Raw genomic sequence first — 13,494 nt, 5'->3', positions numbered from 1 at the left:
TAGGTGATCATCTGTGGGATGATCTTAAAAGAATTACATCAGTGAACATTTTACTACAAAGGCCCTTTAAATCCTGAGTGAAAAGGCAGCTAGGCAGAAATGGACCGCATTCGCTTGGTTAACCAATTCACAGGAATTTGTAAAACTAGCTCAAAGAGTAATCACGTTGCATCCAGAATCAGGGAAAAAGCAAAACCACAATGAAGGACAAGGCCATTCAGATTCCAAAAGAAATCAAAAGGTCACGGAAGGCAACACCTCTTTAAGGATCTCCTCTTTTATTTAACCCAAATAAGTTATCTAGTAGCCAACGGCTGAGTAATGTTCGCCAGCTGGATTGCGGTTTGCGCAGTATGAGGACTTTCAATTGCTTGTACAATGCGCTGTTTAGTGCGCACAGTACTTCCATTTCGTCAGTACTCTCGTCGGTCTAGCCAAATCGGATTTTGCATAAAATTGGCCTGGAATGTTTTCGGTACAGCCATTGTTCACCTGAACGATACTCAGCCGTTGAACAGAAGCAGAAGCTACAATATATTTGTACTAACCACTTGACGCTTCAGAACAGCAAGCGAAACCGATTAACATGAATTGCGATTTATTTGACATTTTATTTTTCTTCATTGGTGACGATACAGTTCGAGTTCTAACAATTCATGCATCGTTAAAGGATTAATTAATCAAATTTTAATCGTGTTAGTTTTATTCCTTTAATTTGCCTTTTTCATTTATCAAATATTCGTTTCCTATGATTGTATTGTGTCATAGTCTATTAGTGATTTCTTTTTGCCTCCAATTCAATTTTGGCTTCTTGGTTGTAATTCAAGTTAAATTCTAATGAAAATATCGTTATGCTACTATTGATTCAAAATATAAATAATAACCTTCGCCAATCTAAAATATAGATATCCTTAATATAGTTATCCCTAGCCAGTTCTTAATAAATGCATAACAGCGTAAAAACGCCGAAATAATTTGAAAAACAAATTCCTCTTAGCCTTTGCATTAAATAATTATGGACTTAATAAAGATACGAAGATCCAAATAATAATACTGTTTAATACAATTGTTGTAACGTGCTATACATCTATTGCAAAAAAAACTATTTACAGCCGTGGCATCATTGCCATGGAAGCCTAACGAGGCAAAGGAATCATTCCGACCACAGTTTATGGTTTGACATTACACGTAGATTTCTTAGTTATTCGAAAACTTAGGATTCTAGAGCGTTGTACTAAACTCTGATAATGATAATGACTCTACAAAAAAAAAACATTTCCGATAAAAAAGCTTTTGAACTGAGATTCATAAGCTGCTCGTGAAGTTCTATCAACATAGTTTTTGCAATATATTATGCTTATGTTTTACTCCATTTCATTGACAATCCACTACTTACAAGTGTATTCCTCGATAGTCTTAGTACAGATTTCACATTTAACTTGGCAACACCATTGAAATTTGCAGTTGCAACGTTCTTTTACAATAATCTTCTTAGTGTTGTAACCTCTGCCACAGCATAGAATAGAACAACCATCTAAACCGGATGAAGTTTTATTACAAACCCGACCATGTGTCCCTAAGGAAGTAGATAAATTATTTTAATAAATAGATCCGAAATTTTAAGTTTTTCAGTTTTTGTTGTTTGGCCTTTTCCACACCATGTATCTCACCTAGCCATTTAAGCTGACGGTTGACTCTACACCAGTCGGGACTTTCGTCTAAATAGATTAGATCGAGGGCAGAGGGAATTCTATACCGTGGATCCTTCACTTGCAGACGACCACGTTTATTAACTTTAACCTGTGTTGCTTCATCATATTTTTCGCGCAAAAAATCACCTAGAACCATGCATGTGAAATGAAACAGAGATAAATGACAGCCATTAAACAACATGTAAATAACAAAGAGCAACCATATAGCCCTTATGGTGACCACCTTTCAACAGATATGCAACAGTTTTTACACAGTTAGTTGGTTCACAGAATCTTTTTGTAATCATACTGTAAAGAAACCTATTCAGTTAACTTTGCTACTTACCAATTTCCCGTATAGAAGTCAATTGCTGCCAACAAGTAATTAAACTGCATGAACCGGAAACGCCGTGACATTTGCAAATGATCCTTGATTTTTTTATGACAGCCTTCGATCAAAAACAAAATATGAAAAATGACAGAATGTGTAAAAATATTTAGTTTAGCAAATTGATAAATTTGAATCGTTCTATTGTGCTACGAGTGGATGTTTCAAAAACAACTAAAATGTTTACTAAATTCTTTCAAAACCTACTCAGGTAAAAAGCCTAGATTTTTATCAAAAGTTTTACAGTGTAAATCCTTACTCTTTAAATCGTATAGACTAAGGAATGTTTTTCTCACCCTACGGCCGGCTTCATTGTTATGCAAATTCATGAGGGCTCTTGCTTTGGCAGAAGCACTAAACTGAACTCCGTTGAGCGTTTTGTCTGGCTTACGGAACATTTTTTTCAGCCTCTCATAAATGTTGACGTTATTGAGGTTGAATACCTCAGAGTTGGTAACTTCCTTGTAAATTCGTTCCTAAAAGATATGTGTATTTGAAATAATATATAAAATTTAAAATTAATTCAATTTAAATTTTCATTTGCACTAACAGAAGAATATTTCAGTTATTGGAAATCATCAACGGTGTAATAATGATTTGAGAATATATCAATGGCGAATCAGACACACACACAACAGATAAGGATAAATAATTGAATTGATAAAAAGATGCTCCATTGCACTAATGCATAGGCTCCTACTTCTTAATATCGAACGTTCGAGCATTTCAAAGCAACTAAGTTACTACGAGAATAAAGCTATGATGCCAGATGCAATGTTGATTACTATGTTCGTTTTCAATCTGTTTATTTATATGCTTAGTTTGAACTCACCTGCAAGTCACTCATTTCTGCCGGAGTAAGATTTGATTTCTCTATTTCGATTGCTATTTTCTTCTGCAATACTGCCAAATCCCCTGGACTGATGGTTTCATTGAAAAAAGCACCATTTTTGGTCGTGTCGTTGAATGCATCCAGCAGATGCTCGATTATTTTAGGATATTTAGCGGGTATTGATACTAGTCCACGAGTACCACGTTTTTTTTCCTTTTCTTTGGTGTCAATGAATGTTTGGGAAAACCTGTAAAAAGCAACAACAAAAGCAAAAATTTTAATTAAATAGTAATATGAACTGATTGAAATAAGTATAAATTGGATTAGTATAGCGGCTATTAAAGATATTTTGACTACTATTAATAAATAATTGAACGCAACGCGCTCGCTCGCTTTTCCATGTTTGAGTTGCGAATGTATATAGAATACTTGTTAGTAAATCGGCTATGGATTATATTATTGTTGCATAATGGTTGATTGCCGCCTATAAACAGCATGACATCTCATACATGTAGCTGCCGATAAATTAAACTGTCTAGAACATATACAAGCACGGCTTTAGCAAACATCGATTACATTCAGAACTATAACTCAGTGTGTCACTTGCATAGATACTTGACTGGCATGTTAGTAACATGGATATCACGGATGGGTCATATTTTAAGTGGAGTTTCCCACTGGCGAGCAACATTACATTCCGCACAATGTAAATTGTGGCTTATTACCACTGTAAGTGACTCGGAGCAGACTGATACCTACTTGTAGCCGAACTCCATATCATCTCCACAGCCTCCCCACGTCCAATCTTCATTAAGCTTAGTTGGACGAAGGCTTCGAGAACACGCACAAGTGGCCAGCTGCCCATCGCGGCACGCTCTAGCAATGAAACTGGATGCTGCCGCGGCTGCCAAGGCGTAAACGAAGGCAATCTCAGGCGATCCTGAAAATAGAGAACAAAAATACTGACATTGTAAAATGACTTTTTTGAGGGACAATCTATTGCGATCCTCAGCACTAGCCCGCAAAGCGGTTGTTTTATTGATAGACCCGTATCGGAACGGAATTAGCTGTGTGAAGCGAAAATATCATAATGGATAATTAGTTTTACTCGTGTGCATATGAGTGCACATTATAATAGTTCATCGTTAGGTTTTGTTTTCGATTGCTAAGATACCTTGTCTTTAATTTGTTAAGATCTTGAATCACCTTTTAAATTTATTTATTTAAAACATGCTATTCTTGTAGACCACGTGATTCGACCATGAGTAAGTTGAAGACTAAAGTAATAATTAGCTGTCAACGCTGTGTAAAATATGAATACTTCATTGTATTTCAACTATATACAATGACAAGAATGTTGTGATGTTTAGATCATATTTCTGGTTGTATGTTCTGACCACCGAATATTCTCAAGTTTCTAGTCAAGCTTAAATATAAGGTTTGGAAGGATGATTATTCCAGGATTCGGATGTTTTATGTAAACTACTCGTTTCTAGAGAATAACTTGAATGCCCCTATTCGAGCAGAACGGGATTACTGTTGGTCTAAGATATAACAGAGATTTTCATCTTTCATGATTCTCATTTAGGTTGGCAAAGCTTCCGCATGTTACGAAGTTCATTAAATTTGTATAGCGTTATGCATTGTTCATAAGCTGACAGCATCAGTTAATAAGCTTACAGACTCCATTCACACCACTGGGAATTAAATTTTCCGCAAAAGGAAACGATGATGATATTTTCCGAGTTAATAAAATTAGATTGTTAAACATTTGGCTTGCTCGTCCTTATATTTGTTAAAAAAATTCGTTAATAATTATTAAATGTAATTAATGCTCATCACTTGCATTTAAAAAGAGTAATATAATTTTTTTTATATATATATAGACGTACGAGCCATATGTTGTCGCGGTTTGTCGTTATAAAATGAGTAACACAGCTGTGCCCTGTGACCTCGTCAAAATTTAGAACGAATTGTCGTCCCCTATGCTATTTTTGGTTTTACACGTGTGGATTTAGAAGTAATGGTGCTTCAGGATAAGAAGTTATTACAAGATAAGATAGAATGGGGAAATTTTTTTTTTTGAATCATTACAAAATTTCAGTCGATCCGACGCATTGATGTGAGAGGGGAATACATTATCCCGAGGTTGGAGGGTTGATGGACACGGGAAGACATATTGGCAGAGCAGATTATTTTGCGACTAATGAACCACCTGTTGCATGTTTTAAGGCAGAAAAACGTGAAATGCTTGTTTCGTATTTTCTGCTATGATACAATAAATACTTTGAGTAACGGGTGATCAGCTTTTTCCCAAATGCAACTTTACTGTATTGTTTTTAGTATTCAACATCCTGACTATAAGGGCCACTTCAACGTATCGTTCAAATGAAAATAGCAGGGTTACAATAATTGCAATGCTGCCATGAGTTTTTAACCTCAGTAATGTAAAATAATATTGTTACCTAAATTTAACGCACTGCTGCTAGATTGCCAAATGCTGTTATCTTACGGCAGGGATACATTTCGCCGAAGGCTGCATGTGATACAGTACCAAGATCGAACAACAGGCATTGTATATCATGCGTAGAAAATTAGAAATCAGTCACGGAAGCATGACAAAACGGAAAAACTCCGAACAAAAGCATCGTCGGGTGTCTCATGTTGCATGTTTCAAATAGGGAGTATTTTCACGGTTAAGCGACCGTAGCATTTGTATTAACATTAACATCCATTTCGGATGGCTATAACCCTTATATTCTATCAAATGCTTTAAAAACCATAAAGGCGCCTATTTATATGAATTTTGTATTTTGTATGCAATTATACTAACCAATTTATCAAATTACTATATCTCAATAATTTCGTGTTGGATTATTATTATACATACCTATATTTGAAATTGGGCCAAACACGGTTACATCATCCACTGTACTGCAATTCCATCGACGATTTCGGAACTGGTGTTTACATTCCTAAGAAGTAACAAATCAAGAAAAAATATACGCATATCGAAAGGGATGTTAACAAGATTTGTTACAATGAAAGCATAGAAACTAGTATCACTCATGTCAGGTTTTAGTGACGTGATGCTACCAAAATTCTTGATTAGTGCTTACCTGTATGGCGGCACGTGCTCCGCGACTTATAGCTGGCATGATGCTCGTATGTTGAGCACACAATTTCTGCTGCCCTCCGCTCATCGCACTTACAGAATAGCAGAGATCTGGATTAAGATCTATAACATCCTTTTCATATTGTGCTGCGACCGGCAAGGTTCGATTACGATCATTGAGCTCACTTTTATCACTGTTATGCAGATATCCTTCATCATTTCCTGAAACACCAATGGAAAATGGTGTCATAGGCCCAACCACTCGGCTTTCAGCGCGTCTGCTTTTGCTCAGGTGATGAGATGGACTATTCAATGAGCGGAATTGTTTAGGATCTTGCCTATTAAAGGACTCACGCTCTCCATTATCATTACGTCGAGTCCGGTGTTTAGTCCAATTTAAAGTGGTACTTTCGTAGAGTTTGAGATTGCCGTTCCCGTTCACACTGCTTTCGCCAGTGTTATGCTTGATTCGGTCGCTTTGTGACCATGTTGGAGAATATGGATTGTCACTCAAATCGTCAGTTCCGACAGGCTGTTTGCCTCTGCCAATTCCCAATATCCGTCGATTGTTCTTACGTTGTTTTTTTTTCGTTCTATCTTTGTTTACTATTGTAGTACGTTCTGTAGTTGTTGCTATTATATTCGCTTCTGACACATTCTCGTGTAACTTACTTGCTACAGAAGCATTCCTTGCTAGTAGTACATTTCTCTGGCTTTTCCTCCTAAGTTTCCGAGTAGGAACAAGCTTTTCTTTGTAGCTAACCTCAGTGAAGTGACCTATGCTGGATGTTGTTGATTTATGAGCAACATTTGTAATAAAACTTTTCTCTTCACTATTATGCACCTTTGTTCGTCGATATGCCTGACTAGCTGAAGAGCGCTCTTTGCTTTTATCAGCTGCAAATTTACTGGATACTTCTCCTAAGTCACCCTCCTTATCTCTGATAGCTTCACTAGTTTGGTCGTTTTGTACCAACACCTGGGGTATGATAGTGATTTTGTCTGGGCTTTGACTCATTGGGGTCGGCTTTCCGATTGGTTTTCTCCAATATTCTTTCATTTGAATCGACGATGGTGACAAAGTCGCTTGTTGTTTATCTGAAGGTAAAGAAGACACTGCCACTGCTGGAATCAGTGGGGGCCGTGATGTCTTTGATTCATTCTTTTGCAACGAAGGGAATACTACAAACTTGCTTTGAAAGTTTTTATCGGATTGTGTTAGATTTTGCAGCATTAAAATGTGTCGTTTTAGATCATCGATATTCGTAGATGAGCCGTGGAATACTGATGAGGTTTTTTCTTTTTCGTTCGTTGACGTTTTTAAAGCTAACGGAATAATGTATTTACGTTCTATTTGTTGACCATCATCATCTGAAATCATGTGATCTGCATTAGCCATTACACTGGGGAATTTACTATCCGATGTCGGACGGACATTTTCTTGGCTCTGCTTTCCAAAGTGATTAATGAAAGAGGGGCTTAGTGTAGTTAAAAAAATTGCGGAAATGTTATCCTCACGAACATTCAACGCTCTCAATACTGATGATACATCAGGTGTTCCTGAACTGAATTGTTTGAAACTGTTATCTCCTATCAATCTTTCTCCATGGCTTTCACCAGTGTGAACTGTTTGGCCATTTTTCTGAGTTTTACTGTTATCAATAGGACGGATGAAGTGATCGATACTTTGTACATATTTTAATTTATTTCGTATTTCTGTTATATTTAGAAGAACACTATTATTCGATAATACTTCATTCTCAGACCGAAAAACAATAAACGGTGATTTTATGCCGAGATAGCTGAAATAAGAAAGAAAATATTGGAAAAGGCGAATTCAACGTTATGTAAAATCTCGCATGAATGAAATTGCTTGCAAATTACAACGAAATAAACAAGCGTGGACGAAATTTAGATCTTTTACAAACATACAAAAACGACAGGATTAAAACATTTATAATAGTGACAACCTCTGCTATCAACAAGTTAACTATAGCTAAGGACATGATTTGGAAATTTGTAATTTCAATTTCAGATAAGTTATTAAGGAAACAAATGTATGAACTTGATTTCTTACATAAATTGTACTTCAACAAAGAAGACTGCCCTGGCAAAAGGTGCTATACTCATGACAATTGATGATTTAATTAAAAAAAACCCATGTTCATTATTGTGAAGCTCTGATCATGACATGATCTTCATAATCCCAATTTATATCACAGTTTGCTTGTACCACTTCCTCAGTCCATGCACATTATGCAGCTTGTGCGGCACCGGCTCGGCGTTTACGCATTTTAAATTGCATTTGTCTAAATTAAAGTCACATTGTGTTTAACCGTTCCAGAGTGGTCATAGAATTTGGACAAAAATAAAACTGATCTTAAGGAAGGCTTTGCGACTATGATGTATAGTAACTTATTTGTTTTTCACAAATTTAACACTTTGATCATTGTTCAAAAAAATATAAAAACTTTGACGATTGTGGATAAGGTTCAATCTTCATTAATTATTATTAGCAACATTCATGTGAAACCGAAAAAAGGAGTAAAATAATGAATGGGATATTAGGACGTTTTTAAGATAACACGATCAACAACTAAACAAATGCATATACTTACATCCACGTGGGTACACCTTGTCCTTGTGAGACACCAAACGCAGCGTTCGGTGGAAGTAGAACACCAACACCGTACATAAGTATCCAAACATAACAATATTTGCAGAACTCCATAACTAATTTGGGTCTTGTCATCTGCCGAGGGTTGTGTATTTCCGTTTCGTGTCTCACTATTCAAACCCTCCTTTTGATTGCTCGCCGCTCCAAAAGCATTGCGCGATTAAACACTTGTCAACTATCACAAATCTCGGAGAATTTGTTCAATTGTGCAGATTTATCTGCAATGTGATTGGCTTTCACCGATAGTAATTAATCTATTAGAGGATTTTAGACATTTAGAAACTTCCTAGTCAACTTTTTTGCCACAAGTACGAGACGATACATGCATCGTACGGATATAAAATGTTGTTATTTTAGTTTGCCAGCATGAACGCATCACTTAACATTGTTCGAATCAGCACAATATTTGCACATTTCACATAATCAGCAGCACTTTTCAACATAAAAAGCAACATAAATCCAACCTAAAAACCACAATTTCGCCACAGCATCCTAGCATCCAAGCATCACAACATCCAAGATTAATCTTCGATGTCGCTTGGAGTCGCTTTATTATTTAAAAAGGTAGATGCGACCCTCCTATATTCACAGTTGTCGCACAATGGGAGAGTCTCGATGCGAAAGCCTCGTTGCAGCAATACATATGACGCCATCGAATGGCCTGATGGTTCCGATACGTTGGGAAATACACTTTTTCTTTCGTTTTTATTGCATTCAGCTCAATACGAATCTTTGGAAAAACACGTGAAACAATGCGAAAAATACGATTGCATTAGATACAGTATTATTTAGCATGCGCAGTCGTATGAAGTATCTGCTTCAGTAAGAAGCAATTAGTCGCCTCGAGGCAATCGGTAGGGCGATAGGCCCTACCGGGATAGATACCATACGTTTACAAGGAATTGACACCTAAAACCAATGTGTCTTTTTTATGGCCCAAAGTGTCTATAGGAAACAAGTGAAATCATCCCGAACAAAATCGTTCGCGACGATTAGAAAAATGAATGAAAAAAACTGACAGTTCGTGCCTTTGTTTTTGTTGCGTTGGAGACGCTGTATTCGCTTTAAGAAGTAAGTTTGAGTTTGATTTAAAATTTCGAAATGTATCATTTAAACAAGCAAGACTACATAATATGCCTGATTGAACTTTTCCGGAATCAAACGCACGCTGGTTGGTGATGAACATAAACAGCTGTCAGTTATTTGACGTTTGGTGCTTTATGTCAAATTGCTATGACTTCACCTATTTCCTATAGACACTTTGTTATGGCCTTTAAAATAAGCTAACAACCATTCATTACAAACGCAGCGCAACACATCGCACGTAATGTTCTGTCGTTTTCTGTGTGTTGGTGGCCCAACAAACCACTGTCCACACATTTTTGGATGAATGTCGAAAAAGACCAGTTTACACAAAGTCTGCGTAAACGAACAGCGTAGGACATGTTTTTGGACGGTTTTAAAAAAAATCATTTCTTTTTTTCAACTTTTTACAAAATTAGGATGCTTTTGCAAATAAAACGAATTAAATACAACTACAATCAACACACACCAAACCAAAAAAATCAAACCAAGGGACCTTGTTATAAAAAAATTAGCAAAACAAATCCAAATTTCTATTAAAATAAACTACTATCACTTTGTTACCCAGCATACACGAAATGCAAAATGTATGAATATTCTCCTGATTCATCTAAAGGTGCAAAAAAAAGGAAAAGTTACAGGATCGGTGTTCACGACGTAAAGAGTCGAAAGACCATTCAAAGTGTTTGTTGCACTCCAGAATCCTACCAGTGTGCACACAATAATATTGGTGGATCTGAACAACTTATAGTTTTGTGAAACTATACACGTATCAAAGATAAATCAATTGAGAGTCAACAGGATTCAGAGGAACTCTGAGGTGCTTATGATGGTGAAGCGATATCGTTCGCTTGAGGTGATAATGAACGGCAAAGTGAACAAAATGAACATATCGCACCTGAATCATCCTTCACATAATTTTATTAAAGTAATTTATATTTTCACGTACAAATTTGGCCAACTTAAGCACATACAAATTTGACCAACCTTAAGAGAATATATTTTAACTACACGCAGTGCCTAAATATACTTTAATGTAGTTTACAATGAATTAAGTTTTTTTTGTAAAAATATTTAAACTATTTCAATGAATTAAACGTGTTTGCAGCATTAGGATGTTTTTGAGCATTTTATATTTTTATCTTACTTTTCGGATACAAGCATCATCCCTTTCTCTGAATTTTCCTGGTCGTCTTTTATTTCATTAACTAAGAAACCCGTTTTTCAATCGTCTGCATTTTTTCTCTCACGATTTTTGGGCGGTTGCTTTTGTTCCAGCTTCTTTGTTACATTTATGCCTTCCACCTCCTTTAGTTACGAATCTCTTGTGCCTAAAAGATAGCCTTTGAAGCCGCCCATGCTCATCTAACGTTGCCTTTGTTCTTTGCCGCCCTTATTCTCCATTCTTTGTCGATTCACCAAGCGTTTCAATGTGAAAGTATTCCTTTTGAAAAGGCTCTCAAGAAAATTTCACCAAATATCAACAGTACTGCTCTTAAAGTTTTAATAAAAAATCAATTAAACGAAATGGAACAGTAAAGATATATCTTACTAATGATTTATTTAAATTGCCATCATCTTGTCCCTTAAACTTATTCCAAGCTTCCCTAGACTTGGTTCGATGGTTCGACGAGTAAATCAAGCGACGCGCCGCTGCCATAGAGGAGAACAAGTTTAAACAAGAGTACCGCAGCATGCGGATCGTAAGGAACGGCTATCAGGCTCAGTCATAGGCTAATTTAGCTGCACTTAAACATTTTCACCATTTACTCCAAATGCCGGTTTATTTACACTGGCTACATGAGAGATACATATCATCATCTCTAAACCACAATTCAAGAGTATTACTCATCTCAGACATCAGAAAATAGTTGTTGTTGTAGAGCAATATGAAAATAGATTAATTTTCAATAACTTGTAAATCACCGCTGCCGTTGCGCCAACAGTTACCATCAATGCAAAGGCTCAGAGATGCTAAATTAATTTTAGCAACTAAATAAAAAGAATATAAAAAAAAATTAAACAAAAATAAAGTATAGGCCGCTCGCACCACTCACGGTGATTCTTTAATTGATTCTTTAATTGATTACATGTAAATTTTTCACCCCTCACCCTATCCCTAATACATTTATTTACGTTTCCGCATATTTTAATGTAGATTTGCGGGTTAACAAAAATGTAGAAATTAGTGATTTTTTTGGTCACTCAGTAGTTCACCGTGAGGGTTGGCCTAACAAAATGCCCCGTTAACACAGAACATTTTCTCGCTCCTGTTAAGCCCCCGTACGACAGAAATCGCTCACGCGCCACTCAAAGTCCACTGTTAAGCCTTCTGCAAACCAAGCGCGTAACGCTGCGTACGTAAACGAGCGTACGTTGCGGAGCGTAGGCGCCTACATACCGGTCACGTTGCGGAGCGGAACGTACTACCCGTGTGACAGAAATCGCTCACCGCCACTCAAATTGCCCTGTTAAGAGACTAACAGGGCGCTAACAGGGTAGAAATCTTGCTGCTGTTTACAGGGCTTTTGCGCATGTATTGGTGCCATTTTCCACGCATTTTTGCGATGGTGTGTGTGTCATCCTACCGTACCCCTGTGCCCAGTAGCCCCGCCCCCTAAGATATTTCGGATCAATATGAAGCACGCAAAAGCATAATTTCATTTTCACCAACTTTATTTTCACCTTTGAATCGGACACTGTGCCTCGCAAAACACATCACAAAACACAACACTTCGCACAACACTCCTCTGCTTCGCTGCCTGTCCGACGCTGATTGATGCCAGGATGCTGACGAAAAAAGACAACATGATTGATCATGATCAGATTTGATCAACAAAATATTTTTCAATTTCTTACCATTTTTCGTTGTAGCACATGCCCACAAACAATGTCCACGGGTTTAGATGCTCCGTAGCACAAACGAATGATACAAATTCACAGCAAAACTAGCTTTTTTCTTCAAAATTTTCGGATGCACGAGCGCAGCACATCCTGCCTCTTGCGCTTCGTTTTCAACTGACGCCATGTTGGATCCAGGCCTTAGCAGAAATTTTCACCTTCCTCTTTCGTTCGCCGTGCCCTTACACAAACACACGCGCACGGGGCCGTATCCGAACACGCAGCGCTCGTGAGCGATCGAGTGAATGGTGAGACAGCATCAAAACAAACCGTAGGAGTGAAAGAGATAGCATGTACTCGAAAGAAAAAAATCGCCTGCTTGACAAAAAGTCTGTCAACAGGGGAACGCTCGTTTACGTGCTTGGTATGCAGGGCCCAGTGCAATCCCATACATTCCACCACCGTTTGACAGCTACGCTCCGCAACGTACGCAGCGTTACGCGCCTGGTTTGCAGAAGCCTTTAATGTTTAACAGAGCAGCTAACAGAGCGGAAGTCTTGCTGCTTTTGCGCATGTATTGGTGCCATTTTCCACGCATTTTTGCGATGGTGTGTGAGTCATCCGACCGTACCCCGGTGCCCAGTAGCCCCGCCCCCTAGGATATTTCGGATCAACATAAAGCACGCAAAAGCATAATTTCAATTTCACCCATTTTATTTATAACACTTTTCATCGAAAACATTTTACCTATTCGCAAAACACATCACAAAACACAACACTTCGCACAACACTCCTCTGCTTCGATGCCTGTCCGACGCTGATTGATGCCAGGATGCTGCCAGGATGTTGTTGAAAAAAGACAACATG

At 37.5% G+C, this 13,494-nt stretch overlaps 2 protein-coding genes and 1 long non-coding RNA gene across 4 annotated transcripts in view; 1 reads left to right on the top strand and 2 right to left on the bottom strand.

Moving 5' to 3' along the window:
• Positions 1 to 13,494, top strand: part of LOC126571683 (uncharacterized) — a 32,360-nt gene that overhangs the window by 1,259 nt on the left and 17,607 nt on the right. The gene's annotated exons all lie outside the window — the stretch shown is intronic.
• On the bottom strand, positions 624 to 9,208 carry LOC126571678 (protein Wnt-5). Its single transcript, XM_050230416.1, has 9 exons — positions 8,645 to 9,208; positions 6,031 to 7,828; positions 5,802 to 5,886; positions 3,671 to 3,851; positions 2,912 to 3,158; positions 2,376 to 2,555; positions 2,038 to 2,140; positions 1,671 to 1,838; positions 624 to 1,576 (listed from the first exon to the last, which is right to left on the bottom strand). Exons 1-9 carry the CDS (start codon positions 8,776 to 8,778, stop codon positions 1,389 to 1,391), a joined length of 3,084 nt encoding a protein of 1,027 aa, XP_050086373.1. The 5' UTR covers positions 8,779 to 9,208; the 3' UTR covers positions 624 to 1,388.
• Positions 12,445 to 13,494, bottom strand: part of LOC126571684 (uncharacterized) — a 1,454-nt gene continuing 404 nt past the window's right edge. The window contains exon 2 of the long non-coding RNA XR_007607917.1: positions 12,445 to 12,576. This is a non-coding gene — a long non-coding RNA (uncharacterized LOC126571684). The remainder of the gene's footprint in view (positions 12,577 to 13,494) is intronic.

The sequence above is a fragment of the Anopheles aquasalis genome, chromosome 2 (genome assembly GCF_943734665.1).
Source record: "Anopheles aquasalis chromosome 2, idAnoAquaMG_Q_19, whole genome shotgun sequence".
NCBI classification, from domain to species: domain Eukaryota; kingdom Metazoa; phylum Arthropoda; class Insecta; order Diptera; family Culicidae; genus Anopheles; species Anopheles aquasalis.
Note: the sequence above shows the minus strand (reverse complement) of the source record. Positions and strands in the feature narration are given on the sequence as shown.